Source organism: Protopterus annectens, chromosome 11.part0, assembly GCF_019279795.1.
Source record: "Protopterus annectens isolate FY-2018-M chromosome 11.part0, PAN1.0, whole genome shotgun sequence".
NCBI lineage: Eukaryota > Metazoa > Chordata > Ceratodontiformes > Protopteridae > Protopterus > Protopterus annectens.
The window spans coordinates 165,077,149-165,102,789 of record NC_056745.1 but is presented as its reverse complement, the minus strand read 5'-3'; the positions used below and the strand labels follow the sequence as shown (position 1 = coordinate 165,102,789).

Genomic DNA, 25,641 nt, shown 5'->3' with positions numbered 1-25,641 from the left:
ACACCAATATAATGCCCAGACCGCATGGTCAGGCCTCTATGCCTAAAAAAACAAATGATAAGAATGACTAAAGACCTTCAGGGGAAGCCAACCTTCCCCCTCTGAGACAGTAGGACTGAGTTTGCTTATGATACTTCTGACAAGGATTCTGAAATTTCTATTTCCTGTGATGATCAGGATTTACCCTTCTCTACCTATGAGGATTCTGATACTGAGGACTCTATTCCCACTGCCCCCCCCCCAGAGGATTTCTGTTTTGGTGAAACCTTGCCTACTCTTAGGGAGCATTTTCGTTGGGAAAGTCAGGATTTCTCTGATTACAAAAAGAGGCTTAGGGATTTCTTCCTCCTGCCCCAGCACAGGCCTTTAGCTATCCCTCCTCTACTAGACATTGTTCATGATGCCTTTTCGGAATCTAGCTTGGCCCCTGACTCTTTACCTCCTGCTCCCAGAAAACCTGATAGATATTACAGGGTTCCTGACTCTCAAGTTCTTTTTCAAAAATCCTACTGTGGATCCTGAGACCATTTCACAGGGACCCAAGGGCATTAAAGCTACTGCTGCAAAAAATCCTACCCCCATTGATAGAGACTCCAGGGTGCTGGATAGATGGGATAAGAAGGTATACACTTCTGCAACCTTGGCCATTAGGGCCTTAAACTGCCAGATGTCCTTCAAGGATGCATCTGCAGTCATAACATATGGGTTGTCCTGCCTCAGGCAGCCCTTGATCGGCGGATTCCAAAGTCTGGGTCTGGCCTCGGCTGATGTCGCACTTTCCCCGGCGTCAGGCGTCTGGGGTATAAAAGCATCAGCCCGGCGCCATCTTCCTCAGTCTTTCTTGCCGTGGTGCCCGAAGCAGAAGCAGTTAGCAAGTGCCGGTCGGCCAGCTCCTGTGATTCAGCTACGAAGACTTGAAAAAGCTAAGTACTCCGTTGGGGACTCTTTCTTGCCTCAGCCGATGTCAGATAAAGTAAATAATTGTTTAACTTGTGGGAAACAAATACCTCATAAGGATTTCCACTCTTACTGCCTCCCTTGCTTAGGCCCAGACCACGACGTCTCGGCCTGCTCAGCCTGTGCTTCCTTCAACCGACGAACTCTTAGACGTCGGTCGGAGTTTGCAGAGGAATTCTTTGGGGCTAATTTTGCGTACAAAATGCCGTCGGAGACTCCGACTTTGCATGTGGTGAAAAAACGGAAGGACAAGGACCGACACTCGCGGCCCATTAGGCCTACCGCGAGTGTCTCTGTTTCGGACGAAACAGAGTCCTCGGTGCTTCCTTTAACCGAATCCACTCAACCGACTACCTCGGCCCTGGAGGCCCCGGCCGAATCGGTTATTGAATTACCTACTGAAACCAGTGTTCAGGAAATGTCCGACACCATTCCTTTAGACAAGTCTACTCCTGCACATGGTGCAGCCAGACCCCCTGCATCCATGTCCATTAAGGCCTTTTCTAGGGCTAAAGCTGCTAAACTTGCCAAGGCTTTGCCTCCCAAGATTACCTCTCAGAGACCTTCTACTGGCTCTCAGATTCTCAGCCTAGCAGAGGATCTTCTCTCTTTAATTAGAGGTTCGCAACCTCACCCGGACAGGGGCTCTCATCCACCACCAGACAAAAGGCCCAGGGCTGAGCCCTCTGACCCCCACTCTTCAGATGAGTCTACGGATGGATCTGTGTTGTCAGATCACCAGGAGGAGGCTTATTCGGCCTACGAGGATTCGGATGCTGAAGAATCTATTCCTTCGGCCTCCCCTCCTGAAGAGTTTTCATTTGGTGAGACACTGCACTCTGAGAGAACATTTTCAATGGCAGGGCCAGGAATTTTCTGATTCTAGAAAGAGATTAAGGACCTTTTTACATTTACCTCCGCATAGGCCTTTAGCTATACCTCCTGTTTTGAATGTTATTGATGATGTGTACTCTGATGCTAGTACAGCCCCGGATTCTCTCCCTCCGGCTCCTGCCAAACCTGATAGGTACTACAGGGTCCCGGATTCTCATCTACATCTGTACAAGGCCCACTCTGCAGATCCAGAAACTATTTCCCAGGGCCCAAAAGGGGTTGCAGCTGCCACTGCTAAAAATCCTTTACCTTCTGAAAGGGAGTCTAGAGCTTTAGAGAGATGGGGAAAGAAAGTATATACTTCTGCAACTCTTTCCATGAGGGCATTAAATTGTCAGTTTCATATGATTCAGTACCAAGAGTATTTGTTGGATGAATTGCATAAGAAGCTTTCCTCTTCTGAACCCCTTGACCGTAAATCACTTCAGGATCTGGTACATAACTCACAGCAGGTTAGCAACCATTTTTTGCAGTGTGGTTATGATGCACTGGAAGCTTCATGTAGGTCAGCTATGACAGGGGCAGTTATACGTAGGCATGCCTGGTTGAAGGAACAATCTTTACCAGACCATGTTAAAGCCAAGCTCCTGGATGCTCCAATGGAAAAACAAAAATTATTTGGTTCCACGGCTCAGGAGGTCTTAAAGAAGTTTGAAGAAAAGGCAAAATCTGTGCAAACAGTCAAGGACTTTCTGCAAGTACAACCACCGAGATTCAGCAGAAATTGGCCTACTAAGAACTGGTCCTTTCCGGACACGGACAGATCCCAGAGAGGCAGGAACAGGCGTGCCAGAGGTAGAGGGCAAGCTAGAGGCTCCTACAGAGGCCGTCAGTGGCAGCCTCCCAACCAGAGAGGTAGTGCAGGAACAACAACAACAACTGCTACACCAGGACAGACTCAATGACTTTATTTTGACTCCGCCGACCAGGGCTCAATTAGAAGCACCATTGGGCGGAAAGCTTTCTTTATTCTCAAAAAATTGGCATTACATCACAAGGGACACATGGACACTGCAAATAGACAAAGGATACAGGTTCCATTTCCACACATTGCCAAAAAAAAAAGGAATGCCAGACCTGCCGGGCAGAGGCTTTGAAGCAAATCAACAAATTAATACAAATGAAAGCCATAGAAAAGGTACCTCTTTCAGAACAAGGCCAAGGATTTTATTCCAGATTATTCCTTGTTCCAAGAAAAGAAAATCAATGGAGGCCTATTCTTGACCTGTCCGCACTGAATACTTACCTCATTGTGCCAAAATTCAAGATGCTGACCCTACAGCAACTTCTTCCCATGCTGGGCAAGGAGTCTTGGCTGGTGACTCTAGATCTCAAGGAGGCAAACCTGCATGTCCCTATTCGACAAAGTTGCAGAAGACACCTCAGATTTCTTGCAGGATCAGAGCATTATCAATTCTCAGCATTGCCTTTTGGCTTATCTACTGCGCCCAGAGTATTCATGAAATGCCTGGCATCAGTAATTGCACACTGCAGACTTCAGGGGATTCAAATCTACCCATATCTGGACGACTGCCTTATACAAGCGGACAACAAGGAAAATTTAAGGACTTGGACTATGCCATCCACCTATTACAGGACTTGGGATACACAGTCAACATCCAAAAATCAAGACTTGTTCCATCCCAAAGAATAACCTTTTTGGGTGCAGATCTAGACACAACCACCCAAATTGCCTTTCTCACAGAAGAAAAACAAAAACAACTTCCGGATTACTTCAAGAATCTGACAAGACAAACTCAGCTGACTGCAACTAAAATCCTGCAGGCTCTGGGTTACATGGCATCCTGCATAATTCTGATTCCACAAGCCAGGCTGCATATGAGAAAATTGCAATGGTACCTAAGGAGTGTATGCACTCAGCACAGTCACAGCTTAGAAACTTTGATCCCACTCATTCCTTGCCTTCAAAAGAAATTCCTGTGGTGGGCTCAAGCCTGCCAGTCCAACAGAGGGTTGCCTTTCAACAAACCAAAAGCAAACCAAACCATCACCACGGACGCTCCAGACCGAGGTTGGGGAGCACACATGGAGGACAAATGTATCCAAGGGCTATGGTCTCAAGGACAGCTGCGCATGCACATAAACCAAAAGGAAATGCTGGCAGTGATACACGCAATCGAGGCCTTCAAACCTTTCCTTCATAAAGGCCACCTGCTAATAAGGACAGACAACACCACAGTTATGTGGTACATAAACAAGCAAGGAGGCACGCATTCCTACCCTCTATGCAGACTGGCCATGAATCTATGGGAACTTTGCTTGAAACTCAATATACAACTACAGTCCCAATTCATGCCAGGGAAAGACAATACACTGGCAGACAGCTTAAGCAGAACTACCATGGATGCACACGAATGGATGCTGCACCCAGACATCTTCTTACTAATAACACAATCATGGGGAAGGCCGGAGATAGATCTGTTCGCCTCACCCCACAATCATCAACTGAAGACATTCTGCTCAAGGACATACCACCCACAAGCATGGAAGGTGGACTCTCTCTCTTTCAGCTAGAAAGCTCTAAAAGTCTATGCTTTCCCACCACTCCCATTAATGTCCAAGGTTTTACTGAAGATCAGGGCAGAACAGCCAAGAGTGATTCTGATAGCTCCAGACTGGCCAAGGCAGCACTGGTACCCACTGTTGAAGAGCATGTCACAGACGAAACCTTGGCCTCTCCCCCTATGGCCACTTCTTCTGACGCAGAACAATTTCAAGATCCTGCATCCCAACTTGAAAACCTTGCAGCTAGCTGCCTGGAGAATTCCATGACTCCTCCTCAGAATAGCTTATCACAGAGAGTAAAGGACATTAATTATGGAAGCTTGCCGGCCTTCCACAAGGAAGGCATACTCAGCAAAATGGAAAAGATTTCTCATTTGGAACACAACAAAAGGCCTAGATGTGACAGTGATGAGCATGGCACATATACTGGAATACTTAGCAGAATTGTTCCACAATGGCCTGTCTTATTCTTCCATTAAGATACATGCCTCAGCAATTTCAGCAGAATACTATGTTAATCCACCTATCTTCTCGCATCCTCTCTTGAGACAATTTCTGAGAGGAATCAAAAACATCAATCCTCCAAGGAAACCACCTTTACCTACTTGGGACCTTAACTTTGTGCTGGAGAAACTAACACTTCCTCCCTTTGAACCAGCAGCATAGGCGGATCTACAGTTTGTCTTGGAAAACTGCATTCCTTCTGGCCATAACTTCAGCAAGAAGAGTATCTGAGTTACAAGCTTTAATGGCAGTGCAGCCATTTCTTATTTTCCATCAAGACAGAGTTTCATTGAGAACCAATCCTACTTTTATGCCAAAGGTGGTATCTAGGGTATCCTTGAACCAAGCAATTCACTTGCCTACATTCTTCCCAAATCCACAAAATAAAGGGGAGAAACTTCTACACACTCTGGATATACACAGACAATTACGCTACTATTTGGACAGAACTAAAAGTTACAGAAAGACTGACCAACTGTTTGTAGCATATGCTGCTGGGGCACAAGGAAAAGCAATTTCCAAACAGACAATTTCAAAATGGATAGGAAATTGCATTCGTTTTTGTTACTCCTTTCATGGAAAAACTGTTCCTGCAAACATTAGGCCTCATTCCACGAGAGCCACAGCCACCACTACAGCCTTCCTAAGAGGGGTGGCTACCAAGGACATTTTAGAAGCTGCTACATGGAGCTCCGTGCATACATTTGCCAAGCATTACAATTTACCTTTATACTCCAGATCCAGAGCAGGTTTTGCTACAGCAGTCCTGCAGGGTATCTTAACTACACCATCCTTTTCTTAGTGCCTCCACCCCCAGATTGGCTATGGTATTCTACCCATATGTTATGACTGCAGATGCATCCTTGAAGGACATAGTACAGTTTTGTACCTACCATAAATGTAGATGTCCGATAGGTATGCATCTGCAGTCAGGTTTACCCTCCCTCCTTCCCCTCTATGGTATTCCTAGGGTACTTACCCCTCTATTAGCTAGCTGGGGGATCTATTATGGTGTATTTGTTTATATACTTTTACAAATGTTTGGAATTTCTTGCATTTCTCCAAATTTAGCCTTCCTAGAGGGCACCTGGCATCTGGGGCAAGAAAGACTGTGGAAGATGGCGTCGGCTGATGCTTTTATACCCCAGACGATCTGACGTCGGGGAAAGTGTGACATCAGCCGAGGCCAGACCCAGACTTTGGAATCCGGCCGACCGAAGGGCTGCCTGAGGAAGGACAACCCATATGTTATGACTGCAGATGCATACCTATCGGACATCTACATTTATGGTAGGTACAAAACTGTACTTTTCATATGTTAAAGTATCAGCAGCATATTATTGGATTGCAACAGAAAATGATGATGATTCCTGATTGTGTTGAAAATAAGGATTTATAGGATTTAATGCATTCTGCTGAACAGGTTGGAAAACATACTTTGCAATGTGGTTTTGATTCACTAGAGGCATCTTGCAGGGCTGCTGTCACTGGGTCTGTACTTAGAAGGCATGCTTGGCTTAAGGAGCAATCCTTGCCAGATCATGTTAAAGCTAAATTACTGGATGCTCCCTTAAATCAGGACCGCCTGTTTGGCAACAAGGCAGAAGAAGTTCTTAAAAAGATGGAGGAAAAAGCTAAAGCTTTGCAAACTGTTAAAGATTTCTTATAAGTACAACCTCCAAGATTTAGTAGGCATTAGCCCTCTAAGAATTTGTCCTTTCCTGCCTTTTCCAGGCCTTCTCAGTCCAAATCCAGATCCAGCAGTAAACCCAGGTTTCAGTCCCAGGGTATGCACATCACTAAGCAGTGGGGGAGGCCCGACTTACAAATCTGGGAGTAGTTAAACTCCCCCCTATGGTAAACTGTCTCAATGACTTAACTTAAAACTTCCAAGCACTTCTCAACTGACTGCCCCTTTTGGGGGAAAGATTGCTCTTCATGCAAAAAACTGGGAACTCATTACCCAGGACAAATGGGTTTTAAATATAGTTTCCCAAGGATGCAGATTTCACTTCCACACGTTACCAACCCCAAACGGTTGGCCAGATCTACCCCCAAATCAGTGGGCAGAGGCTCGAAAGCAAGTATTCTCTCACTCTCTCTCTCTCCCTCTCTCTCTCTCTTAAGCATAAAGGCTATTCAAACTGTACCAGAAGAGGAAAAGGGACAAGGTTTCTACTCCAGACTTTTCCTATTCATTGCATCCTGTCCTGGACCTGTCCACTTTAAACACTTTTTTGGTGATTCCAAAATTCAAGATGCTGACTCTTCACCAGTTGCTTCCTAGGCTAGGCAAAGATGCCTGGTTGACAACACTCGATTTAAAGGAAGCATACCTGCACATCCCAATCAGGGAATCTTGCAGAAGATATCTACGCTTCAAAGCACGCTACATATACTGTCAGTTCTCTGCACTGCCCTTTGGCTTATCTACTGCGCCCAGGGTATTCACAAAGTGCCTAGCTCCAGTCATTGCATTTTGCAAGCGAAGAAATATTCAAATATACCCATACCTGGACGATTGTCTAATTCAGGCAGAAAGCCAGGACATACTTTTGAATCATCTGGCTTTTATTCAAAGGGTGCTAACTTGTCTGGGGTACACCATAAACGAAAAGAAATCACACCTGGTACCCTAACAACAAATTATATTCCTGGGAGCAAGCTTGAATACAACTTCCCAGATGTCTTTCCTCACGCCAGAGAAACAAATTCATTTGACAACCTACTTCAAACTAATGGCCACAAAAACCCTGCTATCTGCAAGGCAAATACTGCAAGCCTTGGGGTTCATGGCCTCCTGCATTCTTCTAATTCCATATGCAAGACTGCATATGAGGAAACTACAGTGTATCTAAAAAGCCTATGGTGTCAACATTCTCAGGATCTAGAAGTAATGATTCTTATCATACCTTGCCTACGATTAGAGTTCCTTTGGTGGGCAGAGGCTTGCCACCAAAACAAGGGACTACCATTCACTCTACCCCCTGCCGCCCAAACCCTAACAGACGCATCAGATTATGCATGGGGGGGCTCACCTGGCAGGGAAGTGCATTCCGGGCAAATGGAACCCAAGTCAAATGCACCTGCATATCAATCAAAAAGAAATGTTAGCTTTACAGAATGCTCTGACAGCCTTCAAGGACCACATTCTTCCAGAACAATTAATGGTAAAGATGGACATCACTGTTATGTGGTACATAATCAAGCAGGGGGGTACCCATTCTTACCCCCTCTGCAGACTAGCCATGGCAATGTGGAACACAGCCTTGAGCTACCAAGTGCATCTACAAGCTCAGCACCCGCAGCTTCAAACCCTGAACCTAGCAGCCTGGCTAATTACCTAATCTCTCCTTTACCATCCCTCAGTAAACCAGTGATGGATATAATTTTAGAGGCAAGGAGGCCTAGTACTAGAAAATCTTATGCTGGAAAAGATTCTGTGCCTGGAACCAACCTCAAGGGATGAGCACAGTAGCGCCCAACTTACCCCAGACTCTACAATACTTAACTGAGATGCTTCACAAGGGCCTTTCTTTTTCCTCCATCAAAATTCACGCCTCAGCCATTTCAGCTCATAACATAGAACCTCCCCTCTTCTCTCATCCACTTCTCAGGCAGTTCCTCAGAGGGGCCAAAAATTTAAGACCACCCAGGAGAGCCCCAAGTCCAGCCTGGGACCTTAACTTTGTATTGTAGAAACTCATCCTTCCTCCTTTCTAGCCAGCTGTTAGTGCAGATTTAAAATTCCTTTCTTGGAAAACTGCCTTCGTTTTAGCAATCACTTCAGCAATAAGGGTATCTGAATTACAGGCCCTTATGGCAGTCTAGTCTTTCATCATCTTTCATGCGGACAGGGTGTCCCTCAAAACCAATCCCTCCTTCATGCCCAAGGTGGTTTCCAGTGTGGCTCTTAATTAGTCCATTCATTTGCCAACCTTCTTTCCTAATCCACAGAACAAAGGGGAACGGACACTGCACTCCTTGGATGTGCGCAAACAACTTAGATTTTACTTGGACAGGATTAAACCTCAAAGGAAATCTGAACTGCTGGTGGCATTTGCTGCAGGGGCAGAGGGGAAGGCTATTTCAAAGCAAACCATTTCTAAATGGATAGGCCGTTGCATTAATTTCTGACATAAGCACAATGGAAAACCTATCCCACAGGGGATCAGACCCCATTCAACCAGGGCTGCATCTACCTCTACAGCCTTTCTCAGAGGTGTCCCTACCATGGACATCCTAGAAGCTGCTACCCGGAGTTCTGTGCGTACTTTCTCCAAGCATTACCATTTGCCAGTTTTCTCTAAATCCAGAGCTGGCAGTCTTGCAGGGCATTTTAGCTGGTCCTAATGCTATCGAAATTCCTCCTCCCATCCTTAGCTTTGGGAATCTACCCAAATGTGATGACTGCAACAGTGAAACACAAAGAACATAGTACAGTTGTGTACACTTACCATAAATGTAGATGTTCGAGTGTATTCACTGTTGCAGTCCTGGTTACCCTCCCTCCCTCCAGCCCCCTGAATTTTTTTGGCTATACCTCTTCTCTCCTTTACTATGCTTAAAAGCTTTTTGGTGTATTTGCTTTGTTATTGGAGGTATAACCTTGTGTGTATATATATATATATATATATATATATATATATATATATGAATGTATGTATCTATGTATGTATATATATATATATATATATATATATATATATATATATATATATATATATATATATATATATTGCTTCCCATTAAGGGGGCACCTGAGATCTGGGGCAAGAAAAACTAATGTAATGGCGTCGGCTGCATATTTTATACCCTTGACTACCTGACGTCACGGAAGAAGAGACCGCAACCGATGCAGGACCCAGGACTTTGTTAATCAGGCCGACTGAGGGCTACTGCAGGCAGATAACCCAAATGTGATGACTACAACAGTGAATACACTCAACATCTACATTTATGATAAGTGTACACAACTGTACTTTCCTCTGGCCAGGCGTCACATGAGAAAACTTCAGTGGTACCGAAAGAACCTTTGGTGTCAGTAGTCTCAACCTCCAAAGACCTCTCTACCTCTGAACCCCTGTATAAGGGCCTAGTGTCTCTGGGCAGGGGCAAGTGCCCAGAACAAGGGTGTTCCCTTCAACCTCCGCCTAACCGGGCAGACCATTACCACCAATGCCTCAGACATAGCTTGGGGCGCTGACCTAGAAGGCAGGTGCACCCAAAGTCTTTGGGATGCCCAGCACCTGCCCTTACACATCAACCAGAAGGAAATGATGGCAGAACAAAAGGCTCTGACATCCTTCAGACCCCATCTCAAGCCAGGGGTTCTCCTTATCAAAACAGACAACACCACAGTAATGTGGTACATCAACAAAACAGGGAGGGATCCAATCTTACCCTCTGTGCAGGCTAGCCATGAACCTCTGGCTGGCAGCCTCTTCCATGGGACTACACCTGATAGCCGAATACCTACCGGGGATCAACAACACCCTGGCAGACCACTTAAGTAGAAACTTACTGGACCCCCATGAATGGCAGCTCCACAGAAAAATCTTTTTACAAATCACCCAGGCGTGGGGGACTCCAGAGGTAGATCTCTTTGCTTCACATCCCAACCACCAGCCGAAAAAATTCTGTACCAGGGGGTGTCACCACCTAGCATGGTAGGTGGATGTCTTGACCTTTCCCTGGAACACCCTCTTTGTGTACGCATTCCCTCATCTGCCTCATATCCCCAAGGTACTGATCAAATTAAGGGAGGAGGGACCAAAGGCCATCCTCATTGCTCCAGATTGGCCCAGACAAGATTGGTACCCCTTACTGCACAGCCTGACCTTACAGCTTCCCAGTCGGCTTCCCCTGATCTCAGACCTCCTAACTCGGGGGGGGGGGGTGGCTGCACCCAGACTTGCAGACTCTCAAACTAACAGCATGGCTAATACTTTAAAGGCAATCAAGGGGCCCCTGTTAAACAAACATGTCCTAGACATTATCACAGAGGCCAGAAGGTCCAGCATCAGAAAATCTTATGCAGGGAAATGGAAAAGATTTTGCTCCTGGAGCCAGTCCAGAGGGGACAGTACCTCACACCCTTCCATCCTTCTTATCCTGGACTACCTAGCGGAGCTACTTAATGGTGGCCTCTCCTTCTCTATTAAAATCCATGCCTCAGCCATTTCAACTCATTTTGATAGAGAACAGCCCCTGTTCTCCCACCCTTTGATGAAACAGTTCCTCAGAGGGCTTCTAATATTAGACCTCCCTGAAGGCCACCCTCTCCAGCCTGGGACCTGAATTATGTTTTGGGAAAGACTTAACTTATACCACCCTTCAAACCTGCTACTTCAGCAGAACTAAGATACCTCTCCTGGAAGACTGCTTTTCTCCTAGCTATCACCTCAGCCAGAAAGGTTTCAGAACTTCAGGCACTGATGGCCATTGAGCCCTTCATCATCTTCCATGCAGACAGGGTCTCCCTGAGGACTAATCCCTCCTTTATGCCCAAGGTGGTATCTAATGCAACTCTCAACCAGGCCATACATCTACCCACCTTCTTTCCTAACCCTCAAAACAAGGGGAATGAATTCTGCACTTACTAGATGTGCACAGACAGCTCGGATTCTATCTGGACAGTACTAAGCCCTTCGGGAAAACAGACCAACTACTTGTCAGTTTTGTCCCAGTGGCAGAGGGGAAGCCTATTTCCAAACAAACCATTTCTAAATGGATATCACACTGTATCCATTTCTGCTACAGTTTGCATGGGAACCCCTCCCCCAAGTCTATTCAGACCCATTCCACTAGGGCAGCCTCCACTTCACAGCATTCCTCAGAGGAGTTCCCACCAGGGGCATCCTGGAGGCTGACACCTGGACTTCTGGCCATACCTTTACCAAGCATTACCACTTACCTCCTTTTTCTAAGGCTAGGGCAGGGTTTGCCTCTGCAGTCCTGCAGGACATGGTGACCCATTCCTAGGTCTCTTACTAATCCTACCACCCCTCTTCTCAGCTTTGGGAATCCTCCCACAGGTGATGACTGCAGCAGTGAAACACGAAGAACATTGTACAGGTGTGTACACTTACCATAAATGTAGATGTCCGAGTGTATTTACTGTTGCAGTCCTGCTTTCCCACCCTCCTTCCCCTTGTATCTTCTTTCTTTAGGAGACATAAGTTTCTAACGGTGGCTTTTAGCCACCAGGACTACTTTAACATATTTACTTGGGCCTCTGACTGCTTAGGGCAAGAAAAAACTGATGTAATGGCGTTAGCTGCTTTCCTTTATAGCACTGACGACCTGACGGTCAGACAGCATGCGACAGCAGCTGACGCAGAAAAACATTGACTCTGGTATTCGGGCTGGCCGAGGGCTACCACAGCAGGGATAACCCACAGGTGCTGACTGCAACAGTGAATACACTCGAACATGTATATTTATGTAAGTGTACACAACTGTACTTTTTATGCTTTAGACAGTACATTTGAATGCTGCTCAAGTTTTTTGGAGTGCTGACAGTCAAACTGAGTAATGCTGTCCACAGATTAACACTGACCTGTCTAAGTTTGTAGATTTTTGCAGTTTTTATTTTCGTAGCATTGATGAGCGCCCTCATTACTTGTACTTCTGTTGTGCTGCCAGACATCTGATGTAGCAGTGAGATTGGTGATATCAGTTTGACTGTCTTCTCTGGTATTACAAGCTTGTATTAGGAGAGGGAAATTGAGTTGCCGAAAGCTGACTGCTGATTCTTTGGGAGGTGGTGGGGTGGGGTTGAAGGTAAGGAAGCAGGTGCTGCTGCTCTCATGAACATTCTCTGCAGCTGTACGGTGTAATGTGAGGAAATGCAGCTGCAAGTATGATCTACATGGTGGGGTTAACTTAATTGCTGTGCACTCCTGATGTCTCAACTCCCCCAGCGCTGTAGGCATAAAAGTACATCTGTGCTCTGATTACTGAATGATGGAATTTGCCTGCTCATTTGAGTGGTTACCCAGATTACAGTGGTCTAGAGGATCCCTTTCTTTGGGTAAAGTGGCTTGAGTTGTTGCCAAGGAGTAGTAGGATGTCTGGGGAGATGCATATGGATTAATACAAAAAGACAACATGAAATGTTTCACTTCATAGTGGTGCGTATGGCGTAAGTGATCTAGGATTTCAGTAGCACTCCTGAGAACATTTTCACGTTAGGATGTAATATCGGTATGAATCTGGGATTTACTGGAACTAATGTGCTGTTTTGAGAGATGGTAGTACCTCCTTAAAGACCTATTCTACTGATAATGCTGAAGCACCATTTTTGTAATCCATTCTAGAAGTAGCATGTGCTTGAATAGTATTTCTTTTTATAAATGGATTCAGAAGGTCATTAAAACTGTATGCCTTGCTGACATTGGTGCCAACGGCCTAGCATTATTTGAAGGTCAGGTACTTGGAGCCCAACTGCATTGCTTTTGCTAAGTTTTTAGCTTATTTTCCAGGTGACAAGTGAGTATCCACCCCTTGTAGCATTCATCTTTGGGTCTTTTTAGCCTACACCCACCTTCTTAGCTGACTCTGCCAACATGATAAATCCTGACTGCAGAGTTTGCTTATGAGAATAAAGCAGAGAGGTTTTTAACAGAAGGTAGATGCTAGTCAGCCTACAATGTAAACAAGTTGTATTCAAATGTTGTTGATGTGTCTTTCGGCTTTTCCCGGTTAGGGGGTCGCCACAGCGGAACTCCGGTCCACTAATGATTGGTAGTTGATTTTTACGTGCCGAGTTACCAGCCCTGACGCACAACCTTCAACGTAGGTACGCCCATTCACGCATGTCTCCACGCAGAAGACACTCTAGCTGAGAATCGAACTGGACAGCGTCTTACTGTGAGGCGACAACGCTACCGCAGCACCACCACTGAAACGTAAATTCGAAATGTAAGACTAAGAATTTGAAAAATTTGATTTAGCAGTGCTGTGAAAAACTGAGATTGTTGTACAGTAAGGAGCAAGAGGTTGTCTAGGAGAAAAATTGTGAACACTTGAAAGTACCAAAACCCACAATGTATAATGTCTGGCTGTCTTGTGTAGATCAATTTTTTTGTGTGGCTGCAATATATAGCTTTGAGACGATACAGATAAAGCAAAAATGTAATATTTAGGATAGCCAAGATGTGGAGTGTAACTTAAATTTTTTGCTCCATTGTTAGCAGAGGCTTTCTAGTATTTCATTTTATTTTAATACAAGTAGATTTTTTTTTTAGCCTAGACATCATAACATTCATTATATTTCTGATAAGTCACTGACTTGCTGTAATGCCTTTGTTGGGTGTGTGCGTGTCTGTCTATGTGTGTGTGTGTGTGTGTGTGTGTGTGTGTGTGTGTTTGTCTGGATTTATGTAGTCCTTTCCTCTTACACTTTCAGTTGTAACATAACTTTTATTTGTGTGTGTGTGTGTGTGTGTGTGTGTGTGTGTGTGTGTGTGTGTGTGTGTGTGTGTGTGTGTGTGTGTGTGTGTGTGTTTGCATGAGTTAGGAGACTGTGCAAACAAAAGACATGTTTCCACCCCTTCAGCTCTTTTGTGGAGTTGGCAGATTGAATTCATATCAGAAAGGTCGGTGACATGATTTTCTGCAGTGTGAGATGAGGCGATGGTTTTAAACAATGGTGCCACACTCTTACTGGAGAAGTTTGCCTTCCTTCGTTGCGCTAGTTAATTAATATGCTAAAAATCAGAGCCAGCGATACAAATCGGGGCCTGTTGTACAACAAAAGCTGGGCATGTGCAACTCTTCATAGCCAACTTTTATGGTGCTTATTATGGAAGGAAGTCCATGTAAGAGTTTGAGGTGATGCAAGACCTGCTGCTAGCTGTGCTGCAGTTAATTCTGGGCCCCTGGCCATTTGCAAGCTGTCTCATTTGCATGTTGAATGCCATTAAGGCAGTAACAGGGTTACTGGCCATTGAAATGTTCTCATGTGACCACACATGGAAACAGACCTACAGCAGTGGTGTTTGGCAGGGGGACTGTGGCTCTTTATTCAACTTCTTTGGATCGAGTAGCTTTGGAGACCTCATAACGGAAGCGGAAGAAACAATGGTTCTGTCATCGTCAGTCCAGCCCCTCTGTTTAAAAAAAAAAAAAAAAAAAAAAAAAAGTAGCTCACTAACTTATTTTGCTTGTTTTTTTGGAAGATTAAAAGTAATGTGGAAGCATTTATGTTATTTAAGTGATTTTTAAACAAATGAGTATTTAATAGTGTGAGGAATTTTGTGTCTTTGGCGTTCATTTTATTTTTATCTACCCTTGCAGATTTTACCTTTGCCATGTACCCACCTTCAATGATTGCAACTGGAAGCGTAGGAGCAGCAATTTGTGGTCTGCAGATTGACAGTGGAGAAAGTACGTTGTCTGGTGACAACTTGATGGAAGTTCTCGCCAAGATTACCAACACAGATGTGGTAAGTATTGTATTTTTTCTCAGTGCTAGATTTTATGTATAAACATACAGAGATGAGGGAAACCCCTCCCCCACATATAAAACATTGCTGTATGTTGCAGTGACGTAATGGACACCGCCTTATGATGCCCTTTTTTTTAGATTGCTTTGCTTAGTGTGGATATAAATACAAAGATTGGAAGTTGAGTATATTTAAAGTGCAGTGTTAGCAGGTCAGGTGGCAGCATCTCTGAATGTGATTTTCATGAGGAAATTAAAGGAAACTGTCAAGTGATGCAGGCAGGTGTCGTCATTTTACTCAACACATACCAACTCAGAAAATGTGTGCACATATTTTGTGGAGACGTATGAATTTTTTCTGCTTTTGTAGAAATGTTTCCCACATTTTAGAGGGTATTCATCTTAACTGGCTCCAGCTTAGAGCTTGAGACAACTTTTTTTTTGTAGCAAATGCATCTTTAACAATTAAACTGTTCTCTGCCTGTGTGGAAATTTGTAGAAATGACCTAATTTGTTTTCCCTGGTTTTGCTTCACTTTATTTTTGGTAATTTTATTGAAGCTCTGTGAGACTTGTGTGGTGGTATTCTGCAAAGATGCATGGTTTATGCCCAACCTGTTTTATTTAGTGATGCTGAACCAGTACTCCAGAGTGTGAGATGTTTGCTACGCTGAAGACCTCATTTTTGACTAGTAGTGGATGATGTGTTCAGAAAATTACATTTGTTAAAGTAGTAGTGATCCTTATTGCTCTTGCTTTCTGTCTTGCAAAATACAGACTGTACTATTTGGACTGAAATGGTTTAGGAATTGACTGTAGAACTGTCAAGAGTTGTCCCAGGAAGACACCATTTCCCAAGAGAATATTTTGCTGTGGTGAGGGGGGAAAGAGTGAGATGGTGCAGATTTGCTGTACTATATGATTTTGCTGTCCTATTCTGATTTTGCAGAATTCATAACCTGAAGGATTCTCTGCATAGGTGACCCAAACGTCCAACCAGTATACAAAAGACTTATACTACTGCAAGGTACAGGGGATGTTGCAAAAAGGCAGCAGGGAGCATAGGCCATAAAAGTGACATCCTTAGAATTCTCTGCCACCAGTCCAAAAACCATCTTCTCTCATTCGTCTGATCGCTGAGTGACCGCTGTTCTCAGATAAGTGCCCTGTTGGGGATTTTTCTTGCTTTCACTTATTGTTGCATGTTTTTATCCAAGAAAGACAAGTGCCATTGTGGAAGACAAATTCCACAAAAAGGTAATCACAGCCAGTGTCTATTCTGTCTAAGGTTTACACATGATTACAAGACTGGCACGATCTGTCAGGTGTTTGTTCCCAAGATGCTCCACAATCATATGTCTGCCTTAAATGTTTACCTGGAGAACCAGAGGCTTAAGGGACTAGCACTTGATATGGAGGGTACGTCTGGTCTGTCCGCTGAGCCTCCGAAGAAGGAGGTCTAAGTTAGGCCAGAGTCTTTGGCTTCTTCTCTGAATCTGGATGTCCATCTTGAGGCTGATGAAGGCCCGGAGGTCCATACAGTTGCTGGCTCTTTACCTGCAGTGGATAAAGCTTCGGAAGCCTCTAAGGAAATTGCCATTAGCACGTTCACAGAGGTGTCGCAGACATCCAGTCAGGATGGTAAGGGGGAATCACAGCTTATCTCTTCGGACATCCCACAAAGTACTTCTCTTTACATAGCCAGTGAAGAGAGTCCAACATCTGTGCCAGAGAGGGTAGGCCTACGTCAGTCCCTTCCTCTCAGCCTAAGGCTGATCTTCCTCTTCAAAAAAGCTTAAGCATATTTCACCTCTTCAGGACCCTACTCCAGTCTGGCAGGCCTTTTCTCAGGACACTTTTAATGCCTTTATGGCTTTGAGACCTACCTCTGCTGATGTTCTTCGTATTTCAGTGTTGCAGTCATTACATTTGAGGGCAACCTGCCTGCAGATTACCCAGTCGGCCTGAATTCCAAAGTCTTGGGTCCTGCATCGGTTGCTGTCTTCTCTTCCATGACGTCAGGTTGTCAAGGGTATAAAACATGCAGCCGACGCCATTTTCTTTAGTCTTTCTTTCCGTGTAGTGCCCGAAGCAGAAGCATTTCGCAAGTGCCGGTCGGCCGACTACTGAAATATTCGAGTTTGAGTTTCAGAACCAAAGTCTTCACTAAAGCTAAGTACCCCGTTAGGGAAACTTTTTTCTTGCTCCTTACCGATGTCAGAAAAAGTTAATAATTGTATTACTTGTGGGAAGCAAATACCTCATAAGGATTTCCAGTTATACTGTATTCCTTGCCTAGGCCCTGATCATAACATGCCTAGCTGTCGGTTTTGTGCTAGATTTAACCAACGCACTATTAAGCATCGGTATATTTTTGCATCAAAGTATTTTGGAAACAGATTTAACTACCCAGAAATGTTGTCGGATAGCAGTCCGACTACCGGAGTACATAAAAAGTGCAAAGAAAAGGACAGAGACAGGCAGTCGAGATCCAAAACCAATGACAAAGCTTCTCCTAAGCCAGTCACCGGTACTCAGTGAGGCGCTTTCGCAGCCCCTGATACCCGCTACCTTCGAGTCGCAGGCCTCTACCGACACCCACGTGGAGTCCGGCATGCCGCAAGATACCCAAGGTATTGGACCGATGAATGTATCTCCCTCGGATGGGTCCAGAGGCGCTGAGCAGGCACCGGCTTCTGAGGGTGTATTCAGACCTCAACATTTGTATATCAAACCGACGACAGCTGCAAAACCAAAGACAAAAGCAACTTCTAAAACTAAAAAAAAAGATGCATGAGCCACGTGCACAGGCCTCTATGCCTAAAAAACAGATGATCAGAATGGCTGAAGACCTCATTACCTTGATCAGGAGTACCCATCCCCCTCCAGATAAGAGGCCTAGGCAAGACACTGATTATGAATCTTCAGATCAGGTTTCTATTTCTTCTGATTCCTGTTTTGATCAGGAATTATCTATTCCTCCCTATGGGGATTCTGATGCATAGGAGTCTATGCCATCTGCATCTCCTCCTGAGGATTATTCATTTGGAGAAATCTTGCATACTTTGAGGGAGCATTTTCACTGGGAGAGTCAAGACTTCTCAGAATCAAAAAAGAGGCTCAGGGATTTCCTTCTTCTCCCTCAGCACAGGCCTTTAGCCCTTCCCCCTGTTTTAGGCATTGTGGATGATGTGTTTTCGGAGTCAAGCTTGACCCCTGACTCCTTACCTCTGGCTCCCAGTAAGCCTGACAGATAGTACAGGGTCCCTGATGGACATAAATTTTTATTTAGAAACCCTGCTGCTGATCCTGAAACTATTTCACAGGGTCCAAAGGGATTTAAGGCCTCAACAGCAAAAAAATCCTACCCCCTCCGACAGAGATTCAAGGGCACTGGACAAATGGGGAAAAAAAGGTTTATACTTCTGCAACCTTGGCAATCAGGGCTTTAAACTGTCAATTTCATATGCTTAAGTGCCAACAACATGTTATGGGATTGTTGAAACAAAATGATGTTGATTTCAGAATGTGCAGAAAATAAAGAATTGCAGGAATTATTGCATGTAGCTGAACAGGTTGGAAAGCATAGTCTGCAATGTGGTTTTGACTCCTTAGAAGCCTCCTGCAGGGCCCAGTTACTGGATCTGTGATTAGGAGGCATGCCTGGTTAAAGGAACAGAATTTGCCTGATCATGTTAAAGCTAAATTGCTAGATGCACCTTTACTGCATGATTTGGTATTAAGGCAGAAGAGGTTTTAAAGAAAATGGAAGACAAAGCTAAGTCTATGCAAACTGTTGACTTCTTACAAGTGCAGCCACCTAGGTTCAGTAGACACTGGCCTACAAAACATTGGTCTTTTCCCGTGTCAGACAGAGCTCAAAGGGGCAAATCCAGATGCCCTAAGGGTTCCAGATTCCAGGCGCAAGATTCATACAGGTCAAAGCAATGGGGCGCTTCTACCTCCAAATCTGGAGGAGATAAGGTGCAAACCTACAGAAAACAATCCCAATGAATTCCCTCTGCCTACTCCAAGCACTTACCTTTTGGCAGCACCCATAGGGGGAAAGTTAGCACTTTTTGCTCAAAATTGGCAGTTAATAACCCAGGACAAGTGGGTACTAAACATAGTGTCACAGGGATACAGATTCCATTTCTGGTACATAACTCCCAGCAGGTTAGCAACCATTTCTAGGAATGTGGTTATGATGCATTGGAAGCTTCATGTAGGTCAGCTATGACTGGCGCAGTCATACGTAGGCATGCTTGGCTGAAGGAACAATCTCTGCCAGACCATGTTAAAGCAAAGCTTCTGGATGCTCCACTGGAAAAGCAAAAGTTATTTGGCTCCACGGTTCAGGAGGTTCTAAAGAAATTTGAAGAAAAGGCAAAATCTGTTCAAACAGTCAAAGATTTCTCCAAGTCCAACCTCCAAGATTCAGCAGGAATTGGCCTTCCAAGAATTGGTCCTTTCCAGACACAGAGAGGTTTCAGAGAGGCAAGAACAAGAACAGGCGTGCCAGAGGTAGAGGGCAAGCTAGAGGCTCCTACAGAGGACGTCAATGGCAGCCTCCCAACCAGAGAGGTAATGCAGGACCTACAACTGCTGCACAAGGACAGGCTCAATGACTTTACTTTGACACCACCAACCAGGGCTCAATTGGAAGCACCTTTGGGCGGAAAGCTTTCTTTATTCTCAGAAAATTGGCACAGTATTACAAGGGACAAATGGACACTACAAATAATGGACAAAGGATACAGGTTCCATTTTCACACAATACCAAAAAGAAAAGGCATGCCAGACCTGCCACCGAATCAATGGGCAGAGGCTCTGAAACAAATTTCCAGCTTAATGCAAATGAAAGCTATAGAAAAGGTTCCTCTCTCAGAACAAGGCCAAGGATTTTATTCCAGACTATTCCTTGTTCCAAGAAAAGAAAAACAATGGAGGCCTATTCTCGACTTGTCCGCATTGAATACTTGTCTCATTGTGCCAAAGTTCAAAATGCTGACTCTACAGCAGTTCCTTCCCATGCTGGGCAAGGGGTCTTGGCTGGTAACTCTAGACCTCAAGGAGGCATACCTGCATGTCCCTATCAGACAAAGTTGCAGAAGACACCTCAGATTTCTTGCAGGGTCAGAGCACTATCAATTCTCAGCATTGTCCTTTGGCTTATCTACTGCGCCCAGAGTATTCACGAAATGCCTGGCATCAGTAATTGCACACTGCAGACTTCAGGGGATTCAAATTTACCCATATCTGGACGACTGCCTTATACAAGCGGACAGCCAACAAACTTTGGTAAAACACTTGAATTATGCCATCCACCTATTTCAGGCCTTGGGGATATACAGTCAACATTCACAAATCAAGACTTGTTCCATCCCAAAGAATAACCTTTCTGGGTGCGAATCTAGATACTACCATCCAAATGGCGTTCCTCACAGAAGAAAAACAAAGTCAACTACCAGATTACTTCAAAAATCTGACAAGACAAACTCAGCTGACTGCAAGGAAAATCCTGCAGGCCCTGGGTTACATGGCTTCTTGCATCCTTCTGATTCCACAAGCAAGGCTACATATGAGGAAACTACAATGGTACCTAAGGAGTTTATGGACTCAGCACAGTCACAGCTTGGAAGCTTTGATACCACTCATTCCGTGTCTACAAAAGGAATTTCTGTGGTGGGCTCAAGCAAGCCAGTCAAACCATTACAACGGACGCTTCAGACCACGGATGGGGAGTGCACATGGAGGGCAGATGCATTCAAGGTCTATGGTCACAAAAGGAGCTACGCATGCACATAAACCAAAAGGAGATGCTGACAGTGATACATGCAGTCGAAGCCTTCAAACCCTTTCTGCATCAAGGCCATCTACTAATAAGGACAGACAATACCACAGTTATGTGGTACATAAACAAGCAAGGAGGCACCCATTCCTATCCTCTTTGCAGGCTGGCAATGAATCTATGGGAACTTTCCTTGGAACTCAATATACAGCTGCAATCCCAGTTTGTACCAGGGAAAGACAATATACTGGCGGACAGCTTAAGCAGAAATATCATGGATGCTGCACCCGGACATATTTCTACAGATAACACAATCATGGGGGGGGGGGAGGCCAGACATAGATCTTTTTGCCTCCCCCCACAATCATCAGCTGAAGAAATTCTGCTCAAGGACATACCACCCACAAGCATGGAAAGTGGACGCCCTCTCTTTCAGCTGGAGAACTCTAACAGTGTATGCGTTTCCACCTCTCCCATTAATGACCAAGGTTTTACTGAAGATCAGGACAGAGCAGCCAAAAGTGATTCTAATAGCTCCGGACTGGCCAAGACAGCACTGGTACCCACTGTTAAAGAGCATGTCACGCACTAAACCATGGCCTCTTCCTCTGTGGCCACTTCTACTGACACAGCACAATTACAAAACTCTGCATTCCAACCTGAAAACTTTGCAACTAACAGCCTGGAAAATACCTTGACTCCTCCTCAGGATAAGCTATCCCAGAAAGTGAACGATATTATTATGGAAGCTCGCAGGCCTTCCACAAGAAAGGCATATTCAGCAAAATGGAAAAGCTTTCACATTTGGAACACCTCAAAGGGCCTAGATGCGTCAGTGATGAACATGGCACATATCCTGGAATACTTGGCAGAAATGTTCCACAATAGTCTGTCTTACTCTTCCATCAAAATTCATGCTTCAGCAATTTCAGCAGAGTACAACACTGATCCACCTGTCTTTTCTCATCCTCTCCTAAGACAGTCTCTAAGAGGAATCAAAAACATCAATCCTCCGAGGAAACCACCACTACCTACTTGGGACCTTAACTTCGTGTTGGAAAAACTAACACTGCCTCCCTTTGAACCAGCAGCATCTGCAGCACTACAGTTCTTGTCTTGGAAGACTGCCTTCCTACTGGCCATAACCTCCGCAAGAAGAGTATCTGAGTTACAGACCCTCATGGCAGTACAGCCATTTCTTATTTTTCATCAGGACAGAGTTTCATTGAGAACCAACCCTACATTTATGCCAAAGGTAGTATCCAGGGTCTCATTAAACCAAGCTATTCACTTGCCTACCTTCTTTCCAAATCCACAAAACAAAGGGGAGAAACTTCTGCACACCCTGGACATACACAGACAGTTGCGCTAATACTTGGACAGAACTAAGAGTTACAGAAAAACTGACCAGCTTTTGGTAGCATATGCTGCTGGTACACAAGGAAAAGCAATTTCCAAACAGACAATTTCAAAATGGATAGGAAATTGCATTTGTTTTTGTTACTCCTTTCATGGAAAAACTGTGCCAGCTAACATTAGACCTCATTCCACGAGAGCCACAGCCACCTCCACAGCCTTCTTAAGAGGGGTGGCTACCAAGGACATTTTAGAAGCTGCTACATGGAGCTCCGTGCATACATTTTCCAAGCATTACAATTTACCTTTATATTCCAGATCCAGAGCAGGGTTTGCTACGGCAGTCCTGCAGGGCATTTTAGCTACACCATCCTTTACATAGTTCCTCCACCCCCAGATTGGCTATGGTATTCTACCCATATGTGATGACTGCAGATGCATTCTTGAAGGACATAGTACAGTTTTGTACCTACCATAAATGTAGATGTCCGAGTAGGTATGCATCTGCAGTCAGGTTTACCCTCCCTCCTTCCCCTCTGTGGTAATTCTTGGGTACTTACCCCTCTTATAGCTAGCTGGGGTTATCTATTATGGTGTATTTGTTTTTATATTACTGTGCATGTTTGGATTTTTTAATGCATCTCTCCAAATTTAGCCTTCCTTAGCGGGCACCTGGCATCTGGGGCAAGAAAAACTGAGGAAGATGGCGTCTGCTGATGCTTTTATACCCCAGGCGCTCTGACGTCGGGGAAAGGGCGACATCAGCTGACGCCGGACCCAGACTTTGGAATCCGGCCGACCGAAGGGCTGCCTGAGGCAGGACAACCCACATGTGATGACTGCAGATGCATACCTATCGGACATCTACATTTATGGTAGGTACAAAACTGTACTTTTCCATCTCATCTGATAAGCCTTACAAACTGATTGCCAGTGACATCTCTTGAGACAAGGATAGCAGGGCTATGGATATGTGGAGTAAAAAGGCTTATAACTCCTCTATTTTGGCATTTAGGGCTATTGATTACGAAACCCAGATGAACAAATACTTGATATCCATTCTGAATTCTATAAGTAAGGTAGTGGTGGATGTGCAGGATACTGATTCTAAACAACAAATGATGTTCTTCGTGTTTCACTGTTGCAGTCATTACATTTGGGGGTAATCTGCTGGCAGGTTGCTCTCAGTCGGCCTGAATTCCAAAGTCTTGGGTCCTGCATCAGTTGCGGTCTCCTCTTCCATGACGTCAGGTCTATAAAACAAGCAGCCGATGCCATTTTCTTTAGTCTTTCTTGCCGCACAGTGCCTGAAGCAGAAGCATTTCGCAAGTGCCGGTCGACAGACTCCTGAAATATTCGAGTTGAGTTTCAGAACCAGTCTTCACTAAAGCTAAGTACCCCGTTGGGGAAACTTTTTTCTTGCTCCATTCCGATGTCAGAAAAAGTTAATAATTGTATTACTTGTGGGGAAGCAAATACCTCATAAGGATTTCCATTTATAGTGTATTCCTTGCCTAGGCCCTGATCACAATGTGCCTGGCTGTTGGTTTTGTGCTAGATTTAACCAATGCAATATTAAGCGTCGGTATATTTTTGCCTCAAAGTATTTTGGAAACAGATTTAACTACCTATAAATGTTGTCGGATAGCAATCTGACTACCGGAGTACATAAAAAAACACAAAGAAAAGGACAGAGACAGACAGTCGAGGTCCAAACCCGACGACGAAGCTTCTCCTAAGCCAGTCACCAGTTCGCCGGTACTCAGTGAGGTGCTTTCGGAGGCCCTGATACCCGCTACTTTCGAGTCGCAGGCCCCTACCGAGACCCATGTGGAATCCGGCACGCCGTGAGATACTCAAAGTATTCTCCCTCAGATGGGTCCGGAGCCGCTGAGCAGGCACCGGCTTCTGAGGGTGTATTCAGGCTTCAACATTTTTATATCAAACCGATGACAGCTGCAAAACCAAAGACAAAAGCAACTTCTAAAACTAAAAAAACAGATGCATGAGCCACATGCACAGGTCTCTATGCCTAAAAAACAGATGATCAAAATGGCTGAAGACCTTATTACCTTGATCAGGGGTTCCCATCCCCCTCCTGATAAGAGGCCTAGGCAAAACACTGATTATGAATCTTCAGATCAGGTTTCTATTTTTTCTGATTCCTCTTCTGATCAGGAATTGTCTATACCTCCCTATGAGGATTCTGATGCAGAGGAGTCTATACCATTTGCATCACCTCCTGAGGATTATTCATTTGGAGAAACCTTGCGTACTTTGAGGGAGCATTTTTACTGGGAGAGTCAAGATTTCTCAGAATCAAAAAAGAAGCTCAGGGATTTCCTTCTCCCTCAGCATAGGCCTTTAGCTGTTTTAGACATTGTGGATGATTTTTGGAGTCAAGCTTGACCCCTGACTCCTTACCTCCGGCTCCCAGCAAGCTTGACAGATATTACATGGTCCCTGACTCACGCAAATTTTTATTTAGAAACTCTGCTGCTGACCCTGAAACTATTTTACAGGGTCCAAAGGGAGTTAAGATCTCAACAGCAAAAAATCTTACCCCCTCTGACAGAGATTCAAGGGCACTGGATAGATGGGGAAAATGTTTATACATCTGCAACCTTGGCAATTAGGACCTTAAACTGTCAGTTTCATATGCTCAAGTATCAACAACAAGTTATGGGATTGCTGAAACAGAAAATGATGATTTCTGAATGTGCAGAAAATAAAGAATTGCAGGAGTTATTGCATGCAGCTGAACAGGTTGGAAAGCATACTTTGCAATGTGGTTTTGATTCCTTAGAGGCCTCCTGCAGGGCCGCAGTTACTGGCTCTGTGATTAGGAGGCATGCCTGGCTAAAAGAGCAAAATTTGCCTGATCATGTTAAAGCTAAATTACTGGATGCACCTTTGCAGCATGATACTCTGTTTGGTATTAAGGCAGAAGAGGTTTTAAAGAAAGTGGAAGACAAAGCTAAGTCTATGCAAACTGTAAAAGACTTCTTACAAGTGCAGCCACCAAGATTCAGTAGACACTGGTCTACAAAAAATTGGTCCTTTCATGTGTCAGACAGAGCTCAAAGGGGCAAATCCAGACACCCTAAGGGTTCCAGATACCAGGCACAAGATCCTTACAGGTCAAAGCAATAGGGCGCTTCTAC

At 44.6% G+C, this 25,641-nt stretch overlaps 1 protein-coding gene across 1 annotated transcript in view; it reads left to right on the top strand.

Annotated features, from left to right (window-relative positions):
- CCND2 (cyclin D2) overlaps positions 1–25,641 on the top strand; it is a 201,876-nt gene that overhangs the window by 84,157 nt on the left and 92,078 nt on the right. The window contains exon 4 of the mRNA XM_044087570.1: positions 15,184–15,332. Within this exon, the coding sequence (XP_043943505.1) occupies positions 15,184–15,332 (149 nt within the window). The remainder of the gene's footprint in view (positions 1–15,183; positions 15,333–25,641) is intronic.